At 40.4% G+C, this 27,926-nt stretch overlaps 1 protein-coding gene across 1 annotated transcript in view; it reads right to left on the bottom strand.

Moving 5' to 3' along the window:
• Positions 1-27,926, bottom strand: part of LOC309601556 (transmembrane protein 161B-like) — a gene marked incomplete at its 3' end in the record, with an annotated part of 44,569 nt that overhangs the window by 4,386 nt on the left and 12,257 nt on the right. Inside the window, exons 3-8 of the mRNA XM_082334618.1 lie at positions 22,211-22,308; positions 19,010-19,166; positions 7,962-8,113; positions 6,773-6,833; positions 4,697-4,837; positions 1,797-1,910 (exon numbers count right to left, since the gene is read on the bottom strand). Coding sequence (XP_082190744.1) covers positions 1,797-1,910; positions 4,697-4,837; positions 6,773-6,833; positions 7,962-8,113; positions 19,010-19,166; positions 22,211-22,308 — 723 coding nt within the window. The remainder of the gene's footprint in view (positions 1-1,796; positions 1,911-4,696; positions 4,838-6,772; positions 6,834-7,961; positions 8,114-19,009; positions 19,167-22,210; positions 22,309-27,926) is intronic.

Below are 27,926 nucleotides of genomic sequence, written 5' to 3'. Positions count from 1 at the left end.
AAGAGAGGAGTGAGAATATGTGAGAGAAATAACTATGCAGACACCAAGGTCAGTGAAGAAGGAGGGGGAGGAGGTGCTCCAGGCGCCGGAGCAGAGATTCCCCTGCAGCCCATGGTGAAGACCATAGTGAGGCAGGCTGTCCCCCTGCAGCCCATGGAGGTCCACAGAGGAGCAGATATCCACCCTGCAGCCCTTGGAGGACCCCATGCCATAGCAGGTGGATGTGCCCTGAAGGAAGATCTGACCCCATGGAGAGCCCATGCTGGAGCAGGCTCCTGGCAGGACGTGTGGCCCCATGTGGGACCCATACTGGAGCAGTTCTTGAAAAACTGCAACCCGTGGGAAGGACGCACGTTGGAAAAGTTCATGGAGGATTGTCTCCTGTGGGTGGGACCCCACGCTGGAGCAGGGGAAGAGTGTGAGGAGGAAGGAGCAGCAGAGATAACGTGTGATGAACTGACTGCAACCCTCATTCCCTGTCCCCCTGTGCTGCTTGGAGGGGGGAGGAGTTAGAGAAATCGGGAGTGAAGTTGAGCCTGGGAAGAAGGGAGGGATGGAGGGAAGGTGTCTTAATATTTGGTTTTATTTCTCATTACCCTACTCTGACTTTTGATTGGCAATAAATTAAATTAATTTCCCCGAATCCAGTCTGCTTTTCCTGTGACGATAAATGCTGAGTGATCTCCCTGTCCTTATCTCGACCCACGAGCCTTTCATTATATTTTTTCTCTCCCCTGTCCAGCTGAGGAGGGGGAGTGATAGAGTGGCTTGGTGGGCACCTGGTGGCTAGCCAAGGTCAACCCACCACACTGCTACTTCTTGGTAGCCCTATAACAGCATTAGAGCCAAATTAGTACCCATCTGTCTGCAAACAAGAACAACTCTTAAATGCTCGAATTCTGAGTAATAAAGACAGAACAATAAAAAGCAGGCTCTTTCAGACAATTCTAAGTTTTGAGATACATACTTCTAGATAACAACTTCAACTGCCTTAGATACACTGCTATAGCACAACTCTCATTAAGATTTACTGAAGAGTAAAACAGAAACACAAAAATTATATATTTGCAATGTTTTATGCAATAGCTCAGTGACCACAGTTATCTTAGAAGCATCTTTTAGATCTAGAAAGCAATAAAAGTGACAGCAAATCATATCAGTTTCCACTCTATTAGAATAGTATTTTGAATTATCTGTTAATAAAGTGACAATGACAATCACCTATGCTACTTATACAATATTGATTTCAAATACAATTCTTCCAGAAAATTCTTTCCCTTTTTAGGCTTTTAAATATTTCAGCTATCAAATTTCATATGGACTTCATCTACACACAGATTTTAAGACAAGTCTCATAGCACTAAGAACCTTACGTCAGTTCTCATACAATGTATCTATCTATCTATCTCAATTGTCTTCAGTGAAATCACTTCTCTCTTACACCAATAAGTAAGAAAGATGCAAGGTATTAGAAGCTGGCAATGAAGTGGTATTCTGTCCCTAGGAAGAACAACACAGAACTCTGACACAGAGATGCCAGAAGATAGCAGCTCTTGGGAACCACTGCCTTTTACCATTCTTCATCAGATTCAACACTCTGTGACTGATTCTCATTCTTCCTAAACAACAGAAGCCCTTTACAGCTCAGTTGGAACTTCTATGATACCTTTCATGACAGATGCTAGTCACAGCCACAATTTTAAGTTTTCCATGTTGCTATGACTTTTACAGGGCACTACTTAGACTTAAAGTTTTATCCTCAATACCCCAGAAAGAATTTTTAAAGGGAATCTTACAAAGGTACGCTCTCTTTGCCCAAAGGTGGGTTCATAATGTAGTCCTTAGTGATTGGTTTTACCCAAAGTAGAACCATAAGTAAAGGAGCCAAGAAGTTTATATGTAGCAATGTTCTGGAAGAGGAAAAAAAAAAGGGAGTGGGTTATTAAATACAGTTACCATACTGTTGAAACTGGTGGTACAGATTACAGAAGAGTAATACAAATTTTAAAATGGGGGGGGGGGGAAGGTAAATAAGAGAATTGCTTCCCTTTGTTTATAAGTATGACTTAAGTCTCAACAAAACAGTAATATTACATACTGTGAAATCACACTGGTTGTGGTTGAAAAAAGTGCTCTTTGGAATAAATCAAGTTTTTTAGATATTCGAACAAACTAACCAAAGGAACTACGTGCATTATACCACACTATAGTAAAAGACAGTTGTTGAAAATTTCCATACGATGGCATAATACCAAACTGCAGTAGCCATTACTGTTTTAATCTAGAGGGTGAGTATCTTAGATGGATAATTATGGAAAATATGCTGCTATATTAGTGAATATTTTTTTTGCTTTATTAAAAATGTACTCAGATTAATTTCTGTTATCTGTACAGACCAGGAGAAACACTTTTCACAGGCCAGATCATCCATTTTAATGAAGATTTTTACTTAGGAACCTTGAGGAGCAGTCCAAAGCATTTTGGTAACTTGTGAAATGAGCTTCTACTTATTTAAGACAGCCTATTGGATTAGTGGACTGGAATGTGCCAAAGAGTGGCAAGAACCACTTTGTGTTTATTTGAGTAGAGGTAGAAAGGCTGAAAGACTCTTGAAGCAGGCTCTGTGTAGGAAAATGGTACAAATTGATTAAAAGAGAACTCCAAAATATATACGGGGAAGGATGCTGCTAAAGGAAAACCAAACAGGCGATCGAAATTAAAACTGACACCAGATTATTTTAATTCTATTTTATCCAAAAACTTATTCCCTATTTATATATGCAAGATTCACGTTAATAATTTTGACCACATTACTGAAGTGGCAATTCATCATTTGCCTAATCTCAAGTTTTTTTTTTTATTTTAAGTCACTGCTCCCTATAAGTCTCCCATTCTGTAATTATGGCTTGTATCTTTTTTCTTTTACAAATGTATGACCTTATACTTACCTTATATGGAAAGGCATTGTTTTCCCCACACCCAAATTAAACAGCTTTGTATCAATGACATGTCATCCTCAATTACTGCTCCCCTTTAGTCACTGTCAAACAGCTGCAAACAGTCAGTAATGATCTACTCATTGACAAAAACACACCACTAAGGGCAAATACTGATCTTTTCAGAGCCCATTAGAAACAATCACTCGGCAATGATTCTTTGTTTATAATTGCATTACCTAACTACATTGATATCTGACCAAGTTTTAATCCATTTAATGTTATTTCTATATTGTTCCAGTTTAATAGTCAAAGTATTGGTAGACCTTTAAAAAGAATTTGCTAGGTGCTGCACAATGTTATCTTTAATAATCAGTTCTAATATCCCCTAAACATCAAGTTAGACAAGATTTATTTTTTTCATAACCCCATACCAGTGGATATTAATTACCCTCTTAGTTCTTGATTAATGAAGTCCTGTTTCAGAGATTTTATATTTCTGCCTAAGATCTCATGTCCACAGATCAAGACAGACGTTGGAAAATTAGAGGATAGTTACAGAAAAGGCACAAGAAATTTTAAAATATTGAAAACCATAACATTAAAAACTCAGCAGTTTAAGAGGTGACTTGATCACAGTCTACACATAGACTGAAACTTAATAGCAGATGATACAACAAAAGTCAATAGCTTGCAGCTGTAATGGGATGCATTCAACTACAATGAGAGTGCAAGTCTAATACAAAGTAATTAGTTAACAATTTACCAAGAGTAAAGGATCCACTTTTAAACATAGTTTAATTTTTTAAACGGGGTATTTTTTGGAAAAAAATACACTTCAGTTTGAGCATAAATAATTTACATATCAGAAAATCTAATGGTTCTCTTATGAAAGTGGCCAGACTAAATGTTCACAATGGCCTATACTGCAGAATTTGTGTCATTAACATGCATTAAATATTCAGAGGTTATGATCTATGAAAGACATTTGGAGTTGTTCCCTCAACCAGAGAATGATGAAGAGAAATAGTTAAATATAAGAGAACATTTTACATCCAAACTCAAGAACAGCTGAAAATGAAAATGTTCTTTTAAACTGGTATTAACCTCTGAGCCTTATTATATATTCTGGGTCATCATAATGTAAGAAATACTGACATACTGAAAAGGACAATTTTAATTTACTTTTCATTTTAAAGCCACAAAAGCTTTAATAATTGAATGCACTTCCTATATGTTACTCTAAATTCAATATTTATTAACAGAAGGTTTCACTGAGTTTTAGATTCCCTTTTAATGTGTTTCAAATTGAATGCCTTTCTGAAGCTATTTCTTCACTTTCTGTTTTTTCTTTGTATCTTAACCTAATCTTATTAACAAAGGCCCATTTAGAAAAAAAAGAAAAAAATAAAAGTCTGTGGCTGCACCTCTTCTTCCAGACAGCTATTTGAATTTCCAAAAAGATATGGGGGAAAGGAAACAGGAAGTAGAAACATTCATGGTGGATCTCTCACACGAGGAAAGAAAAGGAATGCTTCTTTAACTCGGATTTCACTTTCGAGGCAAAGAATGTAATAGATCAGCAGAGGGCAGGTTGAGCACAAAGAGGCAGGTCACAAGTCTGCTGGAGATATGAAAAGCAGGCAGCAACAGAAGTCTTAGTCACTGCCTTCTTACTGGAATAGTTTGTTTATTTTCAGACATTGAACTGAGATTTAAGACTGAGTAGCATATACCTATGTGTATATATTTTCTCTTACTGTGTTATTTTTTCTTTTGCTAAATTCAGAGCATCCAGATGCATTTGAGCCAGTCGCAAGCCAGGGAATGTCAAAAAAGCACCAATAAGTGAACACAGAACAGCCAGGAACAATTTGAAGGTTAGTTTAGACACAGGACCCCTAAAAGAAAAGAAAGGAAATAAGCCGGGGGGGGGGGGGGGGAAATCAGAGACTACTTTCAAATCAACAGTATCTAACATTTAATCAAATTAAAATAAAAAACAAGCAAGTCACCTATTTCTTTAATAAAAAGAATAAAAAGCTCTTCAATATAAGAAAACCAAAACTAAAGCTACTTCCTACAAAATGTTAAATTTGTTAGCAGAGAAAAAAAAAAAACAAAAAAGAATAATTTTATATTGCGATTAACAAGTTATTCAATAAAAATAGCTAGTGGAATGAATTCGATGATTATACTTTTAATAGAAGAACAGATACATCGTAAGTTTAACTGGTCAAAGGCAAATTTTTACTTTTATTTTTATTTTTATGTTATGCCATTCAAACTACCAAGAGACACCATCATCAACTCAATCACTGCTGTAAACAGCCAAAGCACTGTGAATGTTTAAAAGGAAATGGACACAAACAGAAAAATTAACACAGAAATTAGTTGTCCTGGTTTCAGCTGGGATAGAGTTAATTTTCTTCCTAGTAGCTGGTATAGTGCTGTGTTTTGGATTTAGGATGAGAATAATGTTGATAACACACTGATGTTTTAGTTGTTGCTAAGTAGTGCTCACACCAGTCAAGGACTTTTCAGCTTCCTGTGCTCTGCCAGGTGCACAAGAAGCTGGGAGGGGGCACAGCCAGGACAGCTGACCCAGACTGGCCAAAGGGCTATTCCATACCATCTGACATCATGCTCAGTACATAAGCTGGGGGAGGTGGCCGGGGGGCAGCGATCGCTGCTCCGGGACGGGCTGGGCATCGGTCGGCAGGTGGTAAGCAATTGTACAGTGTATCTCTTGCTTTGTATATTATTATTGTATTATTATATAATTATTATTATTACTACTACTATTCTATTTCATTTTACTTCAATTATTAAACTGTTCTTATCTCAACCCACGAGTTTTCTCCCTTTTACCCTTCCAATTCTCTCCCCCATCCCACCGTGGGTGGGGGAAGTGAGCGAGTGGCTGTGTGGTGCTTAGTTGCTGGCTGGGGATAAACCATGATATTAGTAAATTTGGAATAGTTTATGAAAAACAGAGCAAAGAAAGGTTAAGAAACACATGGGATTCAGTTGAAGGGTTTCTTTCTCATTAAATATCCATATCTATAAGTGACGCATTATTCTAAGTATATATTTGAAACTTCTTTTCCTCACAAATAAAAAAACAATCTATAATTCTTGTATAATACTTGAGAATTTCCAAACAAGAAATTCAAATTTGTATTCCCACAGTGATGACATACCCCATACAAGCATTTTGGATCACGTGTTTAAGACAAGGATTGTAACAGAATTCCATTTACAATATACAGAGGCTGTCTATGACAGTGACTGTATATATAAGTAGCATCACAAGCTATCAAACATTCCTTTGTCAGTCTATACAAAACTTGGATGTACTGTAGCAAGCAGATGTATTTGCCTAAGAGGAAAATACTATTATAGCCTGAAAACATGACTGAAAGCCAAAATTTACTCCTAATTCCAACTTTATTGCAGGCTCCATCTGTAGCTTTTGCACTCTCATCTTCCTGCATACCACAGGAACTGCAAAAAATACTTATCTCCTGTTTCAAGCAATCTTTTCAAAGCTGAAGGGACTGTTTAAGAATTACCATGAGAAAGACTTTTATAGTTTTTAACTATATTTTATGGACTGGAACAATTTTGGAATAAAAAGGGAATACACAAATGCAACTTAAGTTACTTTGTAAATATTGATGGATTATTTTCATTAATCCACCTCTTCACATTAATACAGAGATTATAAGTGCGTATAAGAGCAAAGCATGCAAGACAAAAGCTTGCTAAGAAAATCCAAGTGGTTCAGTTATAAATCCAACATAATGAAAACCAATGTATTTCCAGAAACTTACTGGGATTCCAAACCCTGCTTTTCGAGAAACTGCATAGCACTTTCTGAAAAATTTGAGAATCCTGCAGAGACATAAATTATATGTATTTTAGCACAGCACAAATATAAAATCTCTTTTTTTTGAAATAAAATGCTAGGTAACAGGACATATTTTAAACAAAATTTGTCTAGCATTATTATTATTATTATTATCAACAAATTATGTCTAGCATAGCTCTTTCATGTGCTAATTAGTATGCCACGATGCAATAGAACTCAGTTATTAACACAAACAGTCTTTGAAAACATCTCTGATATTTGTACATTTCATGAACATGAACAAAACATTCATTTTTAAGAAGGTAAGTAACTTTTTTTCAGTAGAGGAGCTTCACTTTACTATGCAAGGCAAAATGGGTGCCCTGGTTTCAGCTGGGATAGAGTTAATTTTCTTCCTAGTAGCTGGTATAGTGCTGTGTTTTGGATTTAGGATGAGAATAATGATGATAACACACTGATGTTTTAGTTGTTGCTAAGCAGTGCTTACACTAGTCAAGGACTTTTCAGCTTCCCGTGCTCTGCCAGGTGCACAAGAAGCTGGGAGGGGGCACAGCCAGGACAGCTGACCCAGACTGGCCAAAGGGCTATTCCATACCATATGACGTCATGCTCAGTACATAAGCTGGGGGAGGTGGCCGGGGGGCAGCGATCGCTGCTCCGGGACGGGCTGGGCATCGGTCAGCGGGTGGTGAGCAATTGCATTGTGCATATTATCATTACTGTTATTTCCTCTTCCTCTGCTGTCCTATTAAACTGTCTTTATCTCAACCCGCGGGTTTTACTTTTTTTTTTCCCCGATTGTCTCCCCCATCCCACCGTGGGGGGTGGGGGGAGGGTGAGCGAGCGGCTGTGTGGTGCTTAGTTGCCGACTGGGGTCAAAGCACAACACTGGGTTAAAAATAAAACTGGAAAGTAGATATAATTAACAAAGCAAACAACCTAGGTAAAGACTACACTATTTAAAACAAAGCAAGGAAAATATACAGGATATCCTTCAGAATCGACATTCCAAAGCAAGATTTCCTAAAAGTGTATTACATATAGTGTTCATTTAAATACAGATATTCTCAAAACCACCTAAAACGCTTAAAATTAATTTTTCAAGTAATGTAATCACTAGAGCTGTTGCAAACCCTGAAGAAAGGAGTTACCTGATTCGAGTCCAAACTCTAGATAGCTTTCTGTCACAATCAGGATTGCCATTGCTTTCACAAAGAAGAAGCAGCCAAAGGTGACACAGACTGATCTTTCACCTCCATCCTCTACTATGAAATAATGGGTGGTCAACGAAAACAGTATCTTACTATACAAGAAAAACGTCAAGGAAAATCAAGTTTGTAAAATAACTGTATTTATAAATTATAAAGCTGTATTTTGGTCATCTACACTAAGATACGCAAATGCTTTAAAAAGTAACGTGTGTTTGGCCAATTTGAGGTTAATTATGCTTTACAGTATTGTGGGAGTTTAATAAGCACAGGCACACAGTCACATAATGGGTAGTAAGGAATACGCTGTTCTGGAATATAATTTTGTTTTCATTTAGGCTTACTGATAGCCAAATGCAATGGTATTCACTATCGACCCGAGAATAATTAAACCAAAGTTTAAATGTAAATTTTACATACTTGTAAGAACGTACAGAAGTTACATCAAACCAAAAATAAGACAATTGTATCTTCAATGTAAAATATCAAGCTAGATGAAAAATATTTCATCAAACTACACAACAGTGAATGCAGGGAAGTGAATAAATAAATTTTTAACCACAGTGGAGTTATACATGTTCTGTCAGAATGCACAACCCCAAGTGGGTGTATTCAAGATTCTTCACTGCAAGAATCCAGAGTGCAAAGGCAAAAATATAGCACCATTCAAGTCACTGCATGCTTGTTGCTGAAATAATCTCAGTTAAAATACTTCCTCAGTCTTGACTTAACTATATGTGAATGCACATTTGTACACATGCATACATCCATACACACAAATACGTATATATAGTACATATATATGTATACTGTGTATATAGCATACACAACTTTTTGTTCCTTTGGGGAGAAAAAGGTAGAAAAGGTAGAAAACGTAGAAAAGGTGCTCCTCCTCACATAAGTCTCTCTTTTTTTCTGAAGAAAAACATAGACATTGAATTTTTTCTTCCCTCCTTGATTAAAGGCAAGACATTTTAGAAAACATGAGGTGAGAACAGAGAGGTTTGTTGCCCTTCAGTTTAGAAACAAACAAAAAACCCCACACAATAAGCATTTAATGCAAAAGCTGTTCTCTCAAATGTCTGCTGAGCTTTCCCAAGTAGTCTTACAAAAGCTTCCAGGTAGTTTTACAAAATCTGTATCCTTTCAATTAGATTTCCTTTTCTTAGTTTTCAGGACATCATGATTAGTGGAAGCAGCAAAAACTTAACTCTTTGCATAAGAGCAGAGAAGTTGTAAGAATTTTTATATATGTAAATAAATGTCAGAAAAGACAAAATATATTTTTTGCTTTAAAAACACCAAAAGATTCTCTCTGTCACTTAGAAATATTCAAACATCAGATAAAGTAACTTTGTGCTGGTTTTGGTGAGGGAGGGCAGGAAGCACAGGGCATACATACAAACAGCAGGGAATGGGATGCCCCAAGAAGCGCTTCTGTCAATAATGGGATAAAATTTCTTAAATATGAAAACTTCTCCTCACAGGAAGCATAGACCTGCCTTATAAGAAATAGTGACCAGTGGCATGGGATTGTTGCTTAGATTATTATGTGACTATTTACTAAGCAAAAAACGCATGAAAAGATGAAACTTGTGTTTCTCTACTTTTGCACGTATGTGTTCAAGATTTCTCAACAATCAAAGGTAATCAACTAACAGCACATTTAGTATTATCTAGGAAAGAAAAATCTATCCCGTTCTTATTTTGATAAAAAAGAGAGACTATATAGTCCAGTATTATATCTTAAGTCCTTTCCTCAATGCCATAAATATGAACATCTAAGAGGTTATCTGCTCTGTTATCAAGCTGTTTTAAAAATGTTTATTGAATATTCTCCTTTTTAGTGCCTTTCTAAACATAATTAGTTCCAAAATTATACAGTGGATTAAGATAATTTTTTTATAATACACTATCAATTCTTACTACTATGAGCTGCAGCCCATTATAATTGATTTTTTTTTTTCAAATGGCAGGCAATATCAAGTCTGTATTTAAATAAAGTACTTGGAGATCATTCCAGACATTACTTGCTTTAAATAACAAAAAAGGAAGACACAAAAAAGATTTCAAGTGTAAACTGTACCCATTTTTTCCACTGCACAATAACATAATAATTTATATTTGTACTTTTTAAAATATTGGAAGTATTTTAAGATGTAGATTATGTGAAAATCTATTTTAGGGTATCTATTTGATAAAAACATTTGAACTGTCATCAGTTAATCTCTCAAGAAACCATGTGATTATGCAATATTGCACTTCATTAAGCAGCACGCATTTAACATATGCATTGCTGTATTTCATCTATATGCAGAGAAGTACTCATATACGCACATTAGGGTGGCCTAACCACAGCATCTAACTTGACTCTTAAGTTTACAGTAATCAACTTAAACTCCCTTTATAGTTAACAGAAAGAACAGGTATCCCTAAAGGAAAACTTATCTCATCCTAAAAATGGGCACATAATAGGTCATACAGACTGTGTTCTGGAAAGGTCTGTTTCTCTGCACTGACCATTAAAAGAACATCAGGATGATTTTTAAACACTTAGAAGTTAGGCAAGATGACTCCCACCCTTATAAACATTTTAGTTTCTAGTAAAATACATAGAAATTTTGGATTCACAATTGAAAACCAAATAAACTCCTCTATATTATTTCTAATTGTATGTAGACAGGAAAAAAAAATAGTTTAAGGCTTCCAGAGATTATTTCAAGATCTGACGACTGACTTTCCCTAGATCAGCCTTCAATCAAGTTAAGGAAAGTCTGTTGCTTTCCTTTGCTATCCCATTGATATGACTACATATGAAGACATTTTTCAAATGTAGCCAGTAAAGTTTCCTAATCTACTAATGAAATCAGGTTACTTAATCAGCTTTTCAGATGACAGACAGCTTCCCAACTGAGAAATACCTTACTTTTCCTATACCACATTAATTTTCCTAAATACCTTGCCTTTGCAACAGAAAGGATCGTGTACAGCACTGTTTAAAGGTTTACAACAGATAAAAAATTAAAGAAGCTGACATATTTGTGTGTTGCACAAAGACAATGATTTAAAATGTCATTCAGTTGTTCTCAATGATGAATTTCAAATAGCTGCATAAGCAGAGTAGTTTAAATTAGACACGTGCTATTGTTAAGATGATAGATCATCTCTCGATGTTGTCCATCTTCACTCTATCCTCGTGCACCCCCTCCCGCCAATGAAGTGCTTTGTTATTTTACAAACTCATCCCTTTGCAAGTATGCTAGCTGCAACTGCTACATTTAAAATTGCAATCAACTATTTAATTCACTAATTTTGAATATTTTTTTCTGACAGAAGCCACCTTTCCAAATTTCAAAGTAATGGAAATCAGAAATCAGTGACTAGTGACTATTTGCAACAAGCTGTATAGCAAGAATAAAAAAAAAAAATTAGTAACCAGAACATGTGACCTACGACACAATGCGTTTTCACAAATGTCAAAGTTACTTTTGCAAGAAGTATTGCAAACCCTATTTTTAAGCCTAAATTCACGTTTAGCAGGTTGCGACCGATAATCTGTCTTTAGAAAAAAAAAAAAAAACAAAACAAAAAAAAAACCTCAACATTTTTGTTTTACAAAATCTTTTGCTACTTCTCTTCATGTACTGGAAACTGTTCAGTGTGTGCAGGCTATCACCATGAAAAGCCACCAATCAATTAACCCAGTATCCCATAGCCTTTCAAAAATATTAAATAGAGGGCAGGTGGTACAGCAGGTCTTCTAACTGCTGCCTCTAAGAAACATACTGTCATTGAATCTTCCTGAAAGTGTAAAGCAATTAAAAACTTTATTGTTCTGTTCTGCTAAAACAATAAGAGAGTTCTCTATACTGAAACTATTTATCTGCATTGCCAACTGTGAGGTAACCAAGAATAGTCTATATTGCAGTCAAAAGGAAAGAGGGAGACACACGCAGACATTCCTCCTCTAGCTTTACACTGGCTAGGTTAGGTTGATCAGTCAGTACCAATGCAGATACAGAAGCCTGGAGTTTAGCATGGGCTGCCACTTGAACATTTACCCAATCTGACAGATGAATTCTGCATCTTTCACTGAGGTATCTGCTAATGCAGCTGCACAAATATTTCTGCACATTAAATATATTTAAAGCTAGCTTAGTTGTGCCTAGCAGAATTGCCATCAATGTAATGCCAATATACTCTAACCATGGAACTCAAGTACTAAACTAATGTATTACTCCTTTTACATTAAAATTCTGTTAAAACACAAATGTATGGACTAGTTTCCTGTTTGGAATTTTTTTCTGAGTATCTACACTACCAACCTAAAAAAGCTACTAGTGGGTTACTGCACCGAAACAAAACATCTACCCCTAGAAAAAATGGTCGAAAAAATTTCCAATCAATCATCACTTCTATAAGCTTCTTTTGGCCGCTTTGCCAGCCAAGTCTCTAGTACAATCCAATACCTCTTAATATACAGGCATGAAACAGGGAAAAGCATCTGTCACCAAAACACAAAACTGTTCTAGAATTAATTCTTGACATATCACATTGGTTTCTTTAAATTTAAAATATGGGGGTGTACTGGTTTTGACTGGGATAGAGTTAATTTTCTTCATAGTAGCTAGTATGGGGCTATGTTTTGGATTTGTGATGAAAACAGTGTTGATAACACAGGGACGTTTTAGTTATTGCTGAACAGTGCTTACACAGAGTCAAGGCCTTCCTTATTTTGCTTTGCTTGCGCGCGCAGCTTTTGCTTTCCCTATTAAACTGTCTTCATCTCAACCCATGAGTTTTCTCACCTTTACCCTTCCGATTCTCCCCCCCATCCCACTGTGAGGGGGGTGAGCGAGTGGCTGCGTGGTGCTTAGTTGCTGGCCGAGGTTAAACCACAACAGGGGGGCAACCAAATATTTCGACAATTTAGGATGAATCATTTCTGGTCTTGACATACTGAGTTAGTAAATAGTTGTATGTTTTTAAGTATTTTCAGTATCCCAGAGGCCCAATGTCGAAACACAATAATGAACCAGATTTCTTCTGAAACCTCTTTTCACTCGCCTAGGTTACAGTGATCACAAGAATTGTTTCATTAATACTTCCGTATACCACTCCTTGCACCAACACCCCCCCAAAAAAACCCTGTAATGCCCAGAATAAGTTATGTTAACATATTTATAGAGATGTTAACTCTCTAATACAAAGTTCAGTTTAGATCGTGCTCCCTGGTACTGCAGTCTTCTGCATTGTCACTAACCCCTCAAACTGGACAGGACTAAACTACTTCATCCCATCTGCCCAGGAACCGCACAAACATTTAAGCAAGCCCTATTCAATATTAGGAAGCAGTGATTTCACAAGGATTTCTACAAAGCCACCTACTCTGTGGAGAAACCTCCAATAAAAACGAGGTCTCTCTCATGCCACAGAAAAAAACAGTAAATAAAAGTTGTAGGAAGCGGCAGAAAACCAGTTCCACCATTTATTTCCTTCGTATAACTATTAAATGACGGTTCAACTATCTATTAATGGATAAGTAATTATATTTTCCATTGTATTCTCTCTTTCAAACTACACAAAAACATAGACATTTTTTGAAGTGATTCATTAAAAACCCTAGAATTTAGACTCCACTGTTTGACAATGCATTCAAAACAAAAGGTAACACTTTTTATACAGGTTTCCAATTTCCCAGAATTTATTTGTGAAGGCTTAGTCCTGCATACAAGGTCATTCTTCTCCAGGCTTTCCCAAATTTGTGTACGTTTTTAGAAGTGCCACATGAATTTTAAACTTTGAGTTGTCTATTCTTCCTCTTACCCCAACAAACTACCAGAATTTCTTAAGAATTTTCCCTCTAAAGTATATTGTCTGCTACCAAAAACTCAAAAGAATATTGGTCCCTTAGCCAATACAAAAATCACACATGCTCAGGTAAAGAAATGCTAAAGCATGCAGTTAGCTGTTCACAGTTTATTAAATAAAACTTAGCTTTTGGCATATGATCTTTTGATTTTAATACTATTCTATGTGATCTTACAGCTCAGAAATGTCATGCCAATATACACACTAAATTTAGTTTTGACCTAGCACAACTTGTCCTCTTACAGTGAAAAATTACTTACTTGCTTCTGACAATGGACAAAAATCACCTGTCCATCTCCACAGAAGACCTTACATTTAAAATCCCATATATAATTATGGGATTTGATAATCTACATGAAGATATTTAAAGTGTGAAGCATGCTTCCTGCCAATGTTGCAAAGTAATTATCTTGTGGTTTCCTGTATGTCTCATAAGTTCTAATGTATAGAAACTGCAATATTTCCTCTCTGCCATACTTCCCTTTCAGTCATTTAAGAAAGCTAGTAAGAAAATATAGGCCAACGTGCTGCTAACACGCAGGATACTAGCTCTGTTTCCATCTTATCCAGCTGCAAATGGGCAATTGGATCTCAAATGTTTGAGCCAGATTAGGACAAGGCTGAAAATACTGATTTAGGCTCAATTCATTAAAAAAAAAGGCAGGTCAGAAAGAAAGAATCAGGAAAAGACCCTAATATCTATTTGCACAGCCATGCATCTCGATTCTTTTAGATTTCTGTATTTGGTTTTGCCTCTGAATTGATGACCAAATTAAAGCAGTGATTAGGAGTGCATTTAAATACCACTGTAAGAATGGAATGTTGCAGTCTATTTTCCTACATAATCCATGCCAATATATTAATTCACAACTTTGTCACCTAGAGTTGCAATTACTGTAGTATTATTTAAGTTGGTTACACCCAAGATTTATTTGAAAGATGAAGCAAATACAGGGCATTGTCATCAGTAAACTTAAGAGTGTATTATGGTTATACTATCTGAAAATTGTTTTTCCATTAATTATATTAACCTCCCTCTCATTCTCAAAATGGGAGTTGAAGGTGGTGGCTTGCACCTCTGATTTCTTAAGTAGCAGTTGCTTCTCTCTCTCTCCTTCCCTCTGCCGCGATTAAACTAGAAATCCTGACTTCATCCAACCAAATAAAAAAAAAAGGCTGCTTAGCAACATAGCTATAATATCATTAAAGGTGTCACCACCTGGTAGGTTAGAAAACCACCTTTTGGATTATCTGCTGACAGATAAGAGTCAATAGAGAAATAATTGGTCTGGAGGCAAGCTACTGCCAGTCGGTTATTTCATAATGCAAGTCAACTCCTCCATCTAAGTTATTACTCATTAAAAGGAAAATTCTGGATATCATTTATACTTCAGGCTACGTGGAAAAGGTATTACTGTCCTTATTGTAAAGGCAGCACACACTTCAGTAATTATCAAGCACAGACAAGCTTTAAGCATATCCAGAACTGTCAGTAAAAACTAACCAGAGTTCAAGGGGTTTACGTGACATCACTAGCTAGTGCTAACACCAAAAAAGATCACAATAAGAATCTCTATGGAAGAAGAGGCATTTCCACAGAGGAATCAATTTTGAATATTCAAGTGCTATATTAAGTCTAACTTAGCACTTTATCTGGTTATTAGCTGTTCAGGGAGCAAAGCAGTTGCACAAATTCATTTTCTGACTCACATCTCCATAACCTACTTTCTTCCAGGCCCTTATTACATTGCTTCATCACCTCTCACATCTTTAAAAGGCAACTTTCCTCCCCAAAGAGTAAGTCTGGATTGGTCTCTGAAAACCAGCTAATTACTACACAAGCATCAATGTCCGATACTGCTTTCTCCAGTACGTCACAGCTGCTTCTTTTTATGATTTGATATTGCTTGTTTCCTAAATACTCTGCTTTTGTTTCCTTCAGTTTCAGAGGGGAGTTCAGCTTTTCACAGAACTTTGAAAACATAGTACCACCTCAGCTCCTACAACTGTCTACACATTTTATTTTCACATAAACTTCATTATAAGTATCTTGAAGTTCTTCTAAAAATATGAATTCATGCATGCATCTTTGCAATAAATGATTGTATACAGTATTGTACTATTCAGCTAAGGAAGCATCAGACTAAACATATCAAAAGCAAAACGTGCACAGTAAACATTCTTCTCCCAACATTTAAATACTTCCTGGTACAAAAATCTCTTCCTGATTGCCCAGCTGGGCAAAACCAAATTAGTTTAGAACCATTACAGATGAGCACTAACTTTTTGTTCACATACATAAGATGCTTTCCATAAATAGTCTGGTATTAATATTTAAAAGCCATTGATATCAGCATATCCAAAGAGCATGTATAGCGTATATATTACCTGACAATGGCACTAGCATACACAATCCTTTTTCCAGATATTAAATCATAGAATCATAGAATGGTTGAGGTTGGAAGGGACCTCTGGAGGTCATCTGGTCCAACACCCCTGCTCAAACAGGGCCACCTAGAACCAGTTGCCCAGGACCATGTCCAGTCAACTTTTGAATATCTCCAAGGAGGGAGAGTCCACAACCTCCTTGGGCAACCTGTGCCAGTGCTCAGTCACCCTCACAGTAAAAAAGTGTTTCCTGATGTTCTGTGTGTCCTGATCTCTAGGGAACAGCTTCATGCAGCTCTAATCAATTATTAAATGTGCTTACTCTTGGTTTTTACAAGTGAGTTTAAAACCAGCATTTCACAGTAGTTTTGGAACTATATTTTACATCAAACAACACAATAAACTTGTCACCAAATTGCAAAAACTTCAAAGTTTCTTCCCTTGTTAAAATTTATCAAAATCCATTCCTTTGGATTCAGCAGGGACTAAGTAAACATTCGTGCCCAGATTCTCTGTTTACCTTACAAAGCCTCCATGTACATAGTGTGAAAATCTACATACATATATACATATATCAGTTATATACAGGAGAAAAGTAAGTGTGTCAGAACGTCTTGCCATTGCTAATTCACTTCAAGTACAAGGAAAAAGTAAGATGTCAGGGTTACAGGGCTATCCAAACAAAGGAGACAATGTTTTGTAAATATTATGTCTACGGCTGCCCTTGGAGTGTTATCAGGAGAGCTAATAAAACTGGCTAGCAGGCAGAGCTCAGCCTCTCCGAGCTACTGCCTGCAAGAGCCTTCGAATCTTATGTCTCTGTCTCTTGTCTTGGGCCTTCCCTGACAACTAGCTTGGAGAGATCTTCCCCACTGGGAATACTGGGTGAAGATGTCTGGTCCCCAAGCCCCTGCAGGTGCATCTGCAGAGGATGCTGCGGAAGCTCTGCAGTGGTGTATGGAGCGGATACAACAGCTTGAGTCACGGTACTCACAGGAACTGGGATCGTTACTGGGTGAGATAAGGGAAAAGACTCAAGCCTTGATAGAGCAGCTCTGTCGTCGTGTAGAGGCTCTAGAAAGGACAGGCTCTACTTCACCTCCTTCAGTCACCCTCACAGTAAAAAAGTGTTTCCTGATGTTCAGACAGAACCTCCTGCATTTCACTTTGTGCCCATTGCTTCTTGTCCTGTCACTGGGCACCACTGAAAAGAGCCTGGCTCCGTCTTCTTTGCACCCTCCCTTCAGGTATTTATATACATTGATGAGATCTCCCCCCCCCGGAGCCTTCTCTTCTCTTGGCTAAACAGTCCCAGCTCTCTCAGCGTTTCCTCATAAGAGAGATGCTCCAGACCCTTCATCATCTTCGTGGCCCTTCTCTGGACTCTCTCCAGTATGTCCAGGCCTCTCTTGTACTGGGGAGCCCAGAACTGGACACAGGGCTCCAGGTGTGGCCTCACCAGCGCTGAATAAAGTGGAAGGATCACCTCCCTCGACCTGCTGGCAATACTTTGTCTAATGCAGCCCAGGATACTATTAGCCTTGTTTGCAGCAAGGGCACATTGCTGGCTCATGTTCAACTTGGTGTCCACCAGGACCCCCAGGTCCTTTTCTGCCAAGCTGCTTTCAAGCTGGGCAGCCCCCAGCATGTGTACTGGTGCATGGGGTTATCCCTCCCCAGGTGCAGGACTTGGCACTTCCCCTTGTTGAACTGCACGAGGTTCCTGTCAGCCCAATTCTCCAGCTTGTCGAGGTCCCTCTAGATGGCAGCATGACCCCCTGGTGTATCAGCCACTCCTCCCAGTTTGGTGTCATCAGCAAACTGGCTGGGGGTACACTCTGCCCCATCATCCAGATCATTAATGAAGACGTTGAACAGGACTGGATCCAGTATTGATCCCTGGGGTACACCGCTAGTCACTGGCTTCCAACTAGACTGCTACTGATCACCATCCTCTAGGCCCAGCCATTCAGCCAGTTTTCAGTCCACCTCACCGTCTGCTCATCCTGCCCATACATTAACAGCTTATCTATGAGGATCTTATGGGACACAGGGTCAAAGGCCTTCCTGAAGTCCAAGTAGACAAATATCCACTGCTCTCCCTTCATCTACCAAGCCAGGCATTTCATTATAGAAGGTTATCAGGTTGGTCAAGCAAGACTTCCCCTTAGTGAAGCCATGCTGACTACTCCTGGTGATTTTCTTGTCCTTCATATGCCTGGAAATGGTTTCCAGGATTAGTTATTCCATCACCTTCCCAGGGATCGAGGTGAGGCTTACCGGCCTGTAGTTCCCTGGGTCCTCCTTCTTGCCCTTCTCGAAGACGGGAGTGACATTTGCCTTCTTCCGGTCTTCGGGCACTTCTCCCAACCGCCATGATCAATCAAAGATAATCGAGAGTGGCCTAGCAATGACATCTGCCAGCTCCCTCAGCAGTCGTGGGTGCATCCCATCAGGGCCCATGGACTTACATATGTCGGGTTTGCTTAAGTATTCCCTGACCTGATCCTCTCCCACCAAGGGTACATCTTCCTTGCTCCAGACTTTCCTTCTGGTCTCTTGGGCCTGGGATTCCTGAAGGCTGGTCTTCCTAGTAAAGACTAAGGCAAAGGCGGTGATAAATATATATTTATTTATTCTGCAAATCAACAATACACAGATTTCTATGAATTGAAGAATGATGTAAGCTATTTGGAACAGATAGAATTATTTTAAAAAACAGTAAAGGATACACTGCAAAGGCCAAGACAAGCAGACACCACACTACACTGATATTCATTTCTTGTGAGGGCTTCATGATACTGCAATAGGCTTCAGTCACCACATACACGACTGTAGCTGCAACAGTGAAATCCACCAGCCACTGATATTCAGGAAAATAATGCAATGCTGAAAAATACAAGTTTGCAAATCTTAAAAGTACAATGATATTTTTAAGGCAATTACCGACATATACAAAAAGGGATGACAATTAAAAATTATTTTCAAATAATTGAGGTCTAGATCCAATCTAGATCCAGATTATCCAAGTTAAGAGCCACTTATTTTTTCATTCAGCAACCTCTCCTTTTAACCTGAACTTCACTCTTCACCTCTGTTGCTTGATACTGGATTACCACTCAATAATTTATAAGGTTACAAGATTTTATTATTTTATCATCTCAGCTTTTATGCATTAACCTGCTAACTTAAAAAATCATGGCTAATTTAGATCTCAGAATCAAGATAAAAAATGGTTATCCACTGAAGTCTAGCTACAATGCTAGGTAAGAGTTTTGATTCTCTGTTTAAGATTAAAAGCTCATTGACAGTCATTTAATGTACTATATATAATTGCTTCCTCTTTTTCTTTAAAAAACCCAAACTTAAAACATTGATGGTTTGTTCTTCAAGATTTTGATAACACCTCTTGTATAGCAATAACTCATTGTGTAAACGCCATCCTAAACATTCTGGGGAACGTACTGTGTTCCATGCAGGTTGGGTGATTTAAAAAGAGAGAGTTTTTCTTTTTCCCATAGATGCTAGGAACTGCAAAGAACAGTTCTTGACAATGAAGTGCAGTCTGCCCCTCTGTATTGGGTTTGCGTGGCAAGGTTTTGGTAGTGGGGGGGCTACAGGGGTGGCTTCTGTGAGAAGCTGCTAGAAGCTTCCCCCATGTCCGACAAAGCCAATGCCAGCTGGCTCCAAGACGGACCCACTGCTGGCCAACGCTGAGCCAATCAGCGATGGTGGTAGCGCCTCTGTGATAACATATTTAAGAAGGGGAAAAAACTGCCGCGCAACAGCAGCCGGAAGAGAGGAGTGAGAATATGTGAGAGAAATAACTATGCAGACACCAAGGTCAGTGAAGAAGGAGGGGGAGGAGGTGCTCCAGGCGCCGGAGCAGAGATTCCCCTGCAGCCCGTGGTGAAGACCACGATGACACAGGTTGTCCCCCTGCAGCCCATGGAGGTTAATGGTGGAGCAGATATCCACCTGCAGCCCGTGGAGGACCCCACACCGGAGCAGGTGGATGCTCCCGAAGGAGGCTGTAACCCCGTGGAGAGCCCACGCTGGAGCAGGCTCCTGGCAGGACCTGTGACCCCGTGGAGAGAGGAGCCCACGCTGGAGAAGGTTTGCTGGCAGGACCTGTGACCCCGTGGAGAGAGGAGCCCACGCTGGAGAAGGTTTGCTGGCAGGACCTGTGACCCCGTGGAGAGAGGAGCCCACGCTGGAGAAGGTTTGCTGGCAGGACCTGTGACCCCGTGGAGAGAGGAGCCCACGCTGGAGAAGGTTTGCTGGCAGGACTTGTGACCCCGTGGGGGACCCACGCTGGAGCAGTTCGTGAAGAACTGCAGCCCATGGGAAAGACCCATGTTGGAGAAGTTCGTGGAGGACTGTCTCCTGTGGGAGGGACCCCATGCTGGAGCAGGGGAAGAGTGTGAGGAGGAAGGAGCAGCAGAGATAACGTGTGATGAACTGACCGCAATCCCCATTCCCCGTCCCCCTGCGCCGCTTGGAGGGGGGAGGAGGTAGAAAAATCGGGAGTGAAGTTGAGCCTGGGAGGAAGGGAGGGGTGGGGGGAAGGTGTTTTAAAATTTGGTTTTATTTCTCATTATCCTACTCTGATTTGATTGGTAATAAATTAAATTAATTTCCCCCAAGTTGAGTCTGGTTTTGCCCGTGACGGTAATTGCTGAGTGATCTCCCTGTCCTTATCTCGACCCACGAGCCTTTCATTATATTTTTTCTCTCCCCTGTCCAGCTGAGGAGGGGGAGTGATAGAGTGGCTTGGTGGGCACCTGGTGGCTAGCCAAGGTCAACCCACCACACCCTCTCAAACACCTTCCTACATCAATGAGGTTAAAAAGTCACAGAATATTACTGAACATTTGACTACAAGGTATCTGATGTCAAAAACATGAAATTGGTTGAACTCAGTTATTTCAATGAAAGTCTGATATTTATTTTGAAATAACTATTTGGTTAGATTTAACATATATTTGCATATATAACTTTTTAAAGATACTTAAACCCTACACTGTATCAGTATCTATAAACTGATGCTTGTTTTATTCTCGGGGAGACCCATTAATGCTATTACTTGAAGCAAATAACACTAATTGAAAATTGTGAATGCTTTGCTTACATGCCAGTTTTTAAAAGCTGTGCATTTCTGTTACAGGTCTTTTCAGCACTGTCCTGGATAATTTAAGCTGCAACATCTCCTGCTCAGCACTATGCTTGCTTGCTTGCTTGCTTGCTTGCTTGCTTTCTATATTTATGCATACAATGCATGCATATAAAAATGTGGCTAGGAGGAAAATACGTATCACATGTATACATATCCATATATGACTTTTATGTAACAGAAAAATTGGTTATGTTTAAGGAGTCAAAAATTAGCATTTATAAAAAAGCCTATTAACTTTCAAAACAAATGCTGTGTATTTCTGCAGTGTTACTTTTGGTTTCTAAATATTTTACTTCAAAATTTCAGATGTGTGGGTGAAAGAACTAGGTTTCAATGCTACAGTACATTTCCTATTTTAGAAGAGCAGAAAGTGTGTTTCAACATCTGCCAGTTATTTTCTTGTACAAAGCTATTTTTATGTCTGTTTCAAATACACTGAGTGATGTGATCCTTTTGGTGTTGTCTCATATTGCTAGGGATGCCTAATGCAGCAATAGATGTGCTTTATGCTGGATTTTACCTGCTCATCCTTTTTTCTAATACTGCTATTAAGATGTCACCCATGGAACAACAAAAGAGACTTAGCCCTAATTTTTGCTTTCTCACTTTCTTTCTTTATAATCAGTTGTACTGTTATTCTTTCATTAACTATTGAAAAAAGATATTCCAGTATTTATTGCAAATAAACACTCGATAGAAAACAACATCAGGATATATTTGATATAATATGTTTTTGTTTGCATCCACTTATTCTTACCTATAGTGTCCCTTTCAGTCACAGACTTTGTTTCCAGATGAAGACCAATGTCTTTTGGAATGGTTAGGGGCTTGTTTTCAATATGACCATTATATTTTCTGTAAAAAAAAAAAAAAAAGTAAATAAAATACACACAGATATAACAAAACTAACTTGTTCGTTATATAATAGCATTTCAAATTTAAGTAGTATGCAGACCATTTTTTCCCCCACGTACAAACATTTTCATCTAGCTAGGTAAAAGCATTAATTCAAGTTCAAATAAGCACGTATCTTGAGAAACAACCAGGTATGTCAATAATTATTAGCTTTACCTTGCAAGCCTCTGAAATACTACTGTGGTTACACATACAGGTCTAAATGTCATCTATATGTTATGTCCTGAGTATGTATTAGGACAGGATCTGGTGGGCACCATCTACTCCAGCACACCGGTTTCCTCTGAAAGGAAGCTTCACGGTTCAGACAGGAAGGAAGCTATAGGGTGTGTTATGAAAATTCCCTTTCCTAACTATTATATCAATCAGTCTTTATAGTATGAAAGTGTATTAACTTTGTTAATAAATATATTAGTTCACATTATACGCTGTGATGTAATGAGGTAGTGGAATTTTACTGGAGACTTTGGTATTGTTCACGCTTAAGTAAAACAAACTAAAGGACAGCCCAGCCCTGGAAATAAGGACTTTGCTTCTTGGAAGCTTAGAGCTATCCATGAAGGATAAAGGTTACCCCTGGACAACCAAGATAACACCAGCATCCTAGCCCCTCTGACACGCCTTTGAAACCCTCCCAGCGTCGCCTGGCATCACAGATGAGTAACTATAGCAAGACTGACTCCAGGGACATCTGGATCAATAGACAAGCAGCAAGAATGCTGCAGAAATATAGTTGCTTTGCAAAATTTTCCTATGATTAGTAATCGGTAGTGTGGGTGTTAGTGATTAGTCAAATCGTGTTGTACCTGAATGTTTGAAGGGTATAAGAACCCCGTGTAAAACCACATCCAGGGTGCCCCAATTTGGCTGGGACACTTCATGCACATGAATAAATATTTACCCTTATAATTCTATACTTTGCGTCCTAGCCTCTCTCCTCAGTTGGCACGGGCCAGTTATGAATTTTTGTGGCAGGTGTTCCAATTGGTTCCCCCAGCCTTAACAGTTTATTGATATGAGTACAGGTACAGTACAGAACATATCCACCCTGCCACAGAAATACACTGAAGAAAATCAAAGCTAATTTGAGACTTTTCAGTTGAGGTCTAGGCCAGTAGACTAAAAGACAGCAGTGTTAAAGTCTTTGGATTGAAAGTAAGTAAGTGAGTAATACATACTTGGGAGTGTTAATTTATTGATCATTCACCGGAAATAACAAGCAATAATTGATCTCAGAAGATAACCAAAGTTGTTAGGAAAAAAATAAATATCAAATTTTCAAAATAGCGTTGGGTCCTTTTGTCACAATAGGGTGGCTTAGCAAGTATGTCACCTGAGCTGGACTAACCTAGATCCTTGAAAGATCTATCCTACTAGCCATCAAGCAAAGACAAATTTAAGATAGCTTTCTAATCTAAAAGGAAATGTAAAAATATCATATTTATTTCAATTCATATCCTGCTTATGAAAATAAGCCCCCCAAAAATGTATCACTGTATTAGTAATCCTAGAAAACTAATACAATTTAAAAAGCAATAACCCAGCATGCTCTCTTTGGGCAAAGCAGCAAAGTTAAGTACATTGTGATGCAGAGGCAGGGTTCAAAGCTGTGTTCCAGGTTTTAACCACTCCTGCACAGCATGACAGCAATATACAGAAGCTTCATAAAGAATCACACAAAGAGCCATTTACTCCTATCATACTAGGTAGCTATTTGCTTATACAAAGGGAAAGAATAAGGCAAGCAAAGGTTGATCCTCCTCGCACTGCTAAAACCCTTCCTGGCTTCCAGCATTAAGCAACTTGGGGATAACCTGAGCCAGGGATTGCAACCTCTGAAACCATCATTTTTAATAAGTGACATGAATTTGTTGAATACCTTTCTGAACCAGTCTGAGATCTGTTGACCTTCAAAGTATCTTGTAGCAGCAAGTTCCACAATTTGTGTCCCAAATTAAAAAGTGCTTAAACCTACTCTAATTTAATTCAGCATCTCCTTGTATAACATGGCAGTAAGTTTATTACTCCCTATCCACCTTCTTGCAAAGTGGATACATACCTCTAGCAAAACCGTCCCCTCAATCAGTTCCTAGACTAGTAAATCTTAGCCTACTCCTCCTTGTGTGGAAGCCTTACTTCTAGTCATCATTGTTGACCTTTTCTAGTTCTACTAAATAGTCTTCGAAATACGGTACAAACAAAAGTACGTCTTATAATATAGAATATGAAGTTAGATTATGTTTTCCAGTTGGGATGGTGCTTTTCCCGGTGATCGCGCGAAGGCCAGCTTTCTTTTGTCCCGTTCGGGTTTTTTAACCCCCTGCTCAGTCTGCGCCAGAGGGGGCAGAGTGGGGCAGAGTACACCACGGATTTCCTGCGCATGTCGTCGGAGCTGAATTGGAGGGAGGATGACCTTTTGTTACCCCTCTATATTCATGGCCTGGCCGGCGATGTTCGTACAGAGGTAGCCCGAAAGCTGGCGCCGGAAGATTTTGCAGGTTGCCACTAAACGTGCTTCTGAAGCGGAGCAGCTTTTGCGCTTGCCCGGTTCTGCTCCGGTTTCGGGCCCCCGCTCCCTCCCGGCGTCCCCCCTGCTTGGCGGGGGGGCAGGCACCATGCTGGCGGTGCCAGGGGTGGGGCCCGTGTGGCCGGGACGGGAGCTCGGACCGCGGTGGCTCCTCCCCGAATCCGCCCTGCCCGCCTCCGCCCTGCTGCTCGCGGCGGGGTGGAACCCATTGCAAATCAGGGCAGGGTTTGCCCAGTCCCCCTCTCCCCCTGCTGAGGACTCTGCCGAGACGACGGTCGATTTGGCTACCTTTGGGAACAGTTAGGATTTTCCACCGTTTTCTGAACTGTCCCTTTCAGCGCCCGGTATTGTGGGGTCGAGAAACAGCTCCGGCCAGCGCGGGAAGGGAGGTCGCCGCCGGCGTAGATGGGGCGAGCCCAGGTGCCCTGCTCCTCACGGTGTCAGTCTCGCTTCCGCTCCCGGACGGCAGAGCGGTCGCTGCTGAGGCCCTGGTGGACTCTGGCTCTTGTAGGAATATGATTTCTGCAGAGTCTAAAAAAGGCTCGTGCGCCATTAGAGCGCCGATCTGTCCCTTGCCCTGTTTTTGCTACTGACGGTTTTTGCTAAACTCGCCGGCAGTGGTCCCACTGAGTGGCAGACCCCGCTCCTGCAGCTCTCCGTCGCCCCAGGATGCTGGGAGTTTATTTCTTTTTCTGTCCGCTCTATGCCCTTCTATCCAATCATCCTGGGTACGCCTTGGTTAGTCCGGCACGATCCGGTGGTCGATTGGGCACAGAGACGAATTTACCTTCCTGTGGGTGAATGGGTGAAGTGCGGGGAGTGCTGCTGCCTCCCCCCTCCCGCCGCAGCCGGTGGGGTACAGCGCCCTCTCCCGGCGCCGGTTGCTGACCAGGGTTCCGAGCAGGCCCTAGTGCCCACCGGGTGTCCCGTGCCGGCAGCGCCAACTCCCCCGAGCCACCTGCTGGCCTGTTGGGGGCGCTGCCGCCAGAATTTAGGGACTTTTTGGACGTTTTTGAGCAAAAGCGAGCAGAGACATTAACCGCCCCCCCCCCCCCCCATCGGGTGTATGATTGTTCCATCGAGCTGTTCCCAGACGCTCCTCTCCCTTTGGGCCATATCTGTCCTCTGTCACAGCCAGACATGGTGGCCTTGAAGGCTTATACTGAGGATGGTTCAGCCTGGGGTTTTATTCAATACTCCCCTCCCTTGGTGCCACTATAATTTTTGTAAAGAAGGATGGAAGCTTGAGGCCATGTGTGGAGTATCAGGGATTGAATAATATTGCCATCAAGAACCCAGTACCCCCTGCCCCTCACTCCTGAGTTGTTGGAGCATTTACAGGGGGCATGCTGGTTTACTTAAAGTGGCTTATAATCTTATTTGTGTTCATCAGGGCAACAAGTGGAAAACGGCCTTTTTTTGCATGTATGGCCATTTTGAGTATCGTGTGATACCTTTTGGTCTGTGTAATGCCCCTGCTACCTTTCAGGGCTTTGTCAACGATGTTTTCTGTGACTTGCTGGACAGTTATGTCATTGCACATCTGGATGACATTTTAGTTTACTCGAGGACGTGGGAGGAACATGTTGTTCATGTTCGAGAGGTTCTCTCCCACCTTTGGCGTCACTGCCTTTATGCAAAGCTGGAGAAGTATGCCTTCCCCCAACAGCGTATAGACTTCCTGGGTTACTCAATTGCCCCCGAGGGCGTGAGCATGGACATGAAAAAGATTGATGCCTTTCTTTGTTGGCAGTCTCCCTTGACGGTGTGTGGTGTGTGCAGCGCTTTTTGGGCTTTGCTAATTTTTATCGGCGTTTTACTTGGAATTTTGCTCAAAAGGTTGCTCCGCTCACAGCACTGACTCATAAGGGTGTCCCTTTTCAGCGGACACACGAGGTTCAGGGGGCCTTTGACGACTTGAAGCAGGCGTTTATGACAGTCCCGGTTTTGGCCCACCTGGATACAAGTCATCCTTTTGTGTTGGAGGCAGATGCTTCTGCCCATGCCATCAGGGCAGTACTTTCTCAGTGTGGTTCACTGGATGGACAGCTTCATCCTTGTGCCTATTTTTCCTGCCAGATGACTGCTGCAGAGAGGAATTACGATGCCTGGGATGAAGAGTTGTTGGCCATCGGGGAGGCATGTGCTGAGTGGAGGCACCTTCTTGTGGGTCCTGCTGAGCCCCCTTTGGTTCTGACTGACCATCAAAATCTGGAATATTTTAGGAACCTGAAGTGCCTCTCTCCCAGTTGGCTTGTTGGGCAACTTTTCGCTCTCAGTTTCCATTTACTGTCACCTACAGGCTGGGTAAACAGAATGGCAGGGCAGATGCCCTGTCACGTCAGGAAGCCTCAGCGGGAGATGCTGAGGCAGATCTGCTCTCCTGTCATTTTTCTCTCTGCAAAATTTTTTTGCGGCTGTGCCAGCCAATACCTTGGTTCTGTGCATCAGGTGATGGCCGGTGATCCTTTGGCCATGCAGTTTTGGGCAGGGGATACTTCACAGAATCTGCAGGAGAAGGATGGTTGTCTGTATCACGATGAGCAGCTGTATATCCCTGCCGACCCACTGTGCACACAAGGTCCTTCAGCACTGTCATGGCACACTGACAGCAGGGCACGGTGGTCATCAGAAGACTGCATCAAGTCACACAGAGCTACTGGTGGCCTATGGTGCATGCTGATATCGCAAGCTACGTTCAGACTTGCGATGTCCATGCCAGGGCCAAGAGACTGATGTAGAGGCTACGGGGACTATTACAACTCTTACAAACTCCTGAGCGGCCATGGCAAATTATTTCAATGGATTTTATTGTGGACTTGCCTGTGTCTCGGGGGCATACAGCAAGCGGTGCTTGCGGTGGTGGACTTGTTTACGAAGGTGGCTATTTTTGTTCCACTAAAGAGGCTGCCCATGGCCCCTCAGACTGTACACTTGGTTTTGCAGCTACTGCTTCACTGTCATGGTCTGCCGGATAGCGTGGTGACAGATGAAGGGGCCCAGTTTACTGCTCAGTTCTTGAGGCAGCTTA

This window comes from Platalea leucorodia (assembly GCF_965183815.1).
Source record: "Platalea leucorodia genome assembly, chromosome: W".
NCBI lineage: Eukaryota > Metazoa > Chordata > Aves > Pelecaniformes > Threskiornithidae > Platalea > Platalea leucorodia.
This window is presented reverse-complemented; position numbering and strand designations above follow the sequence as displayed.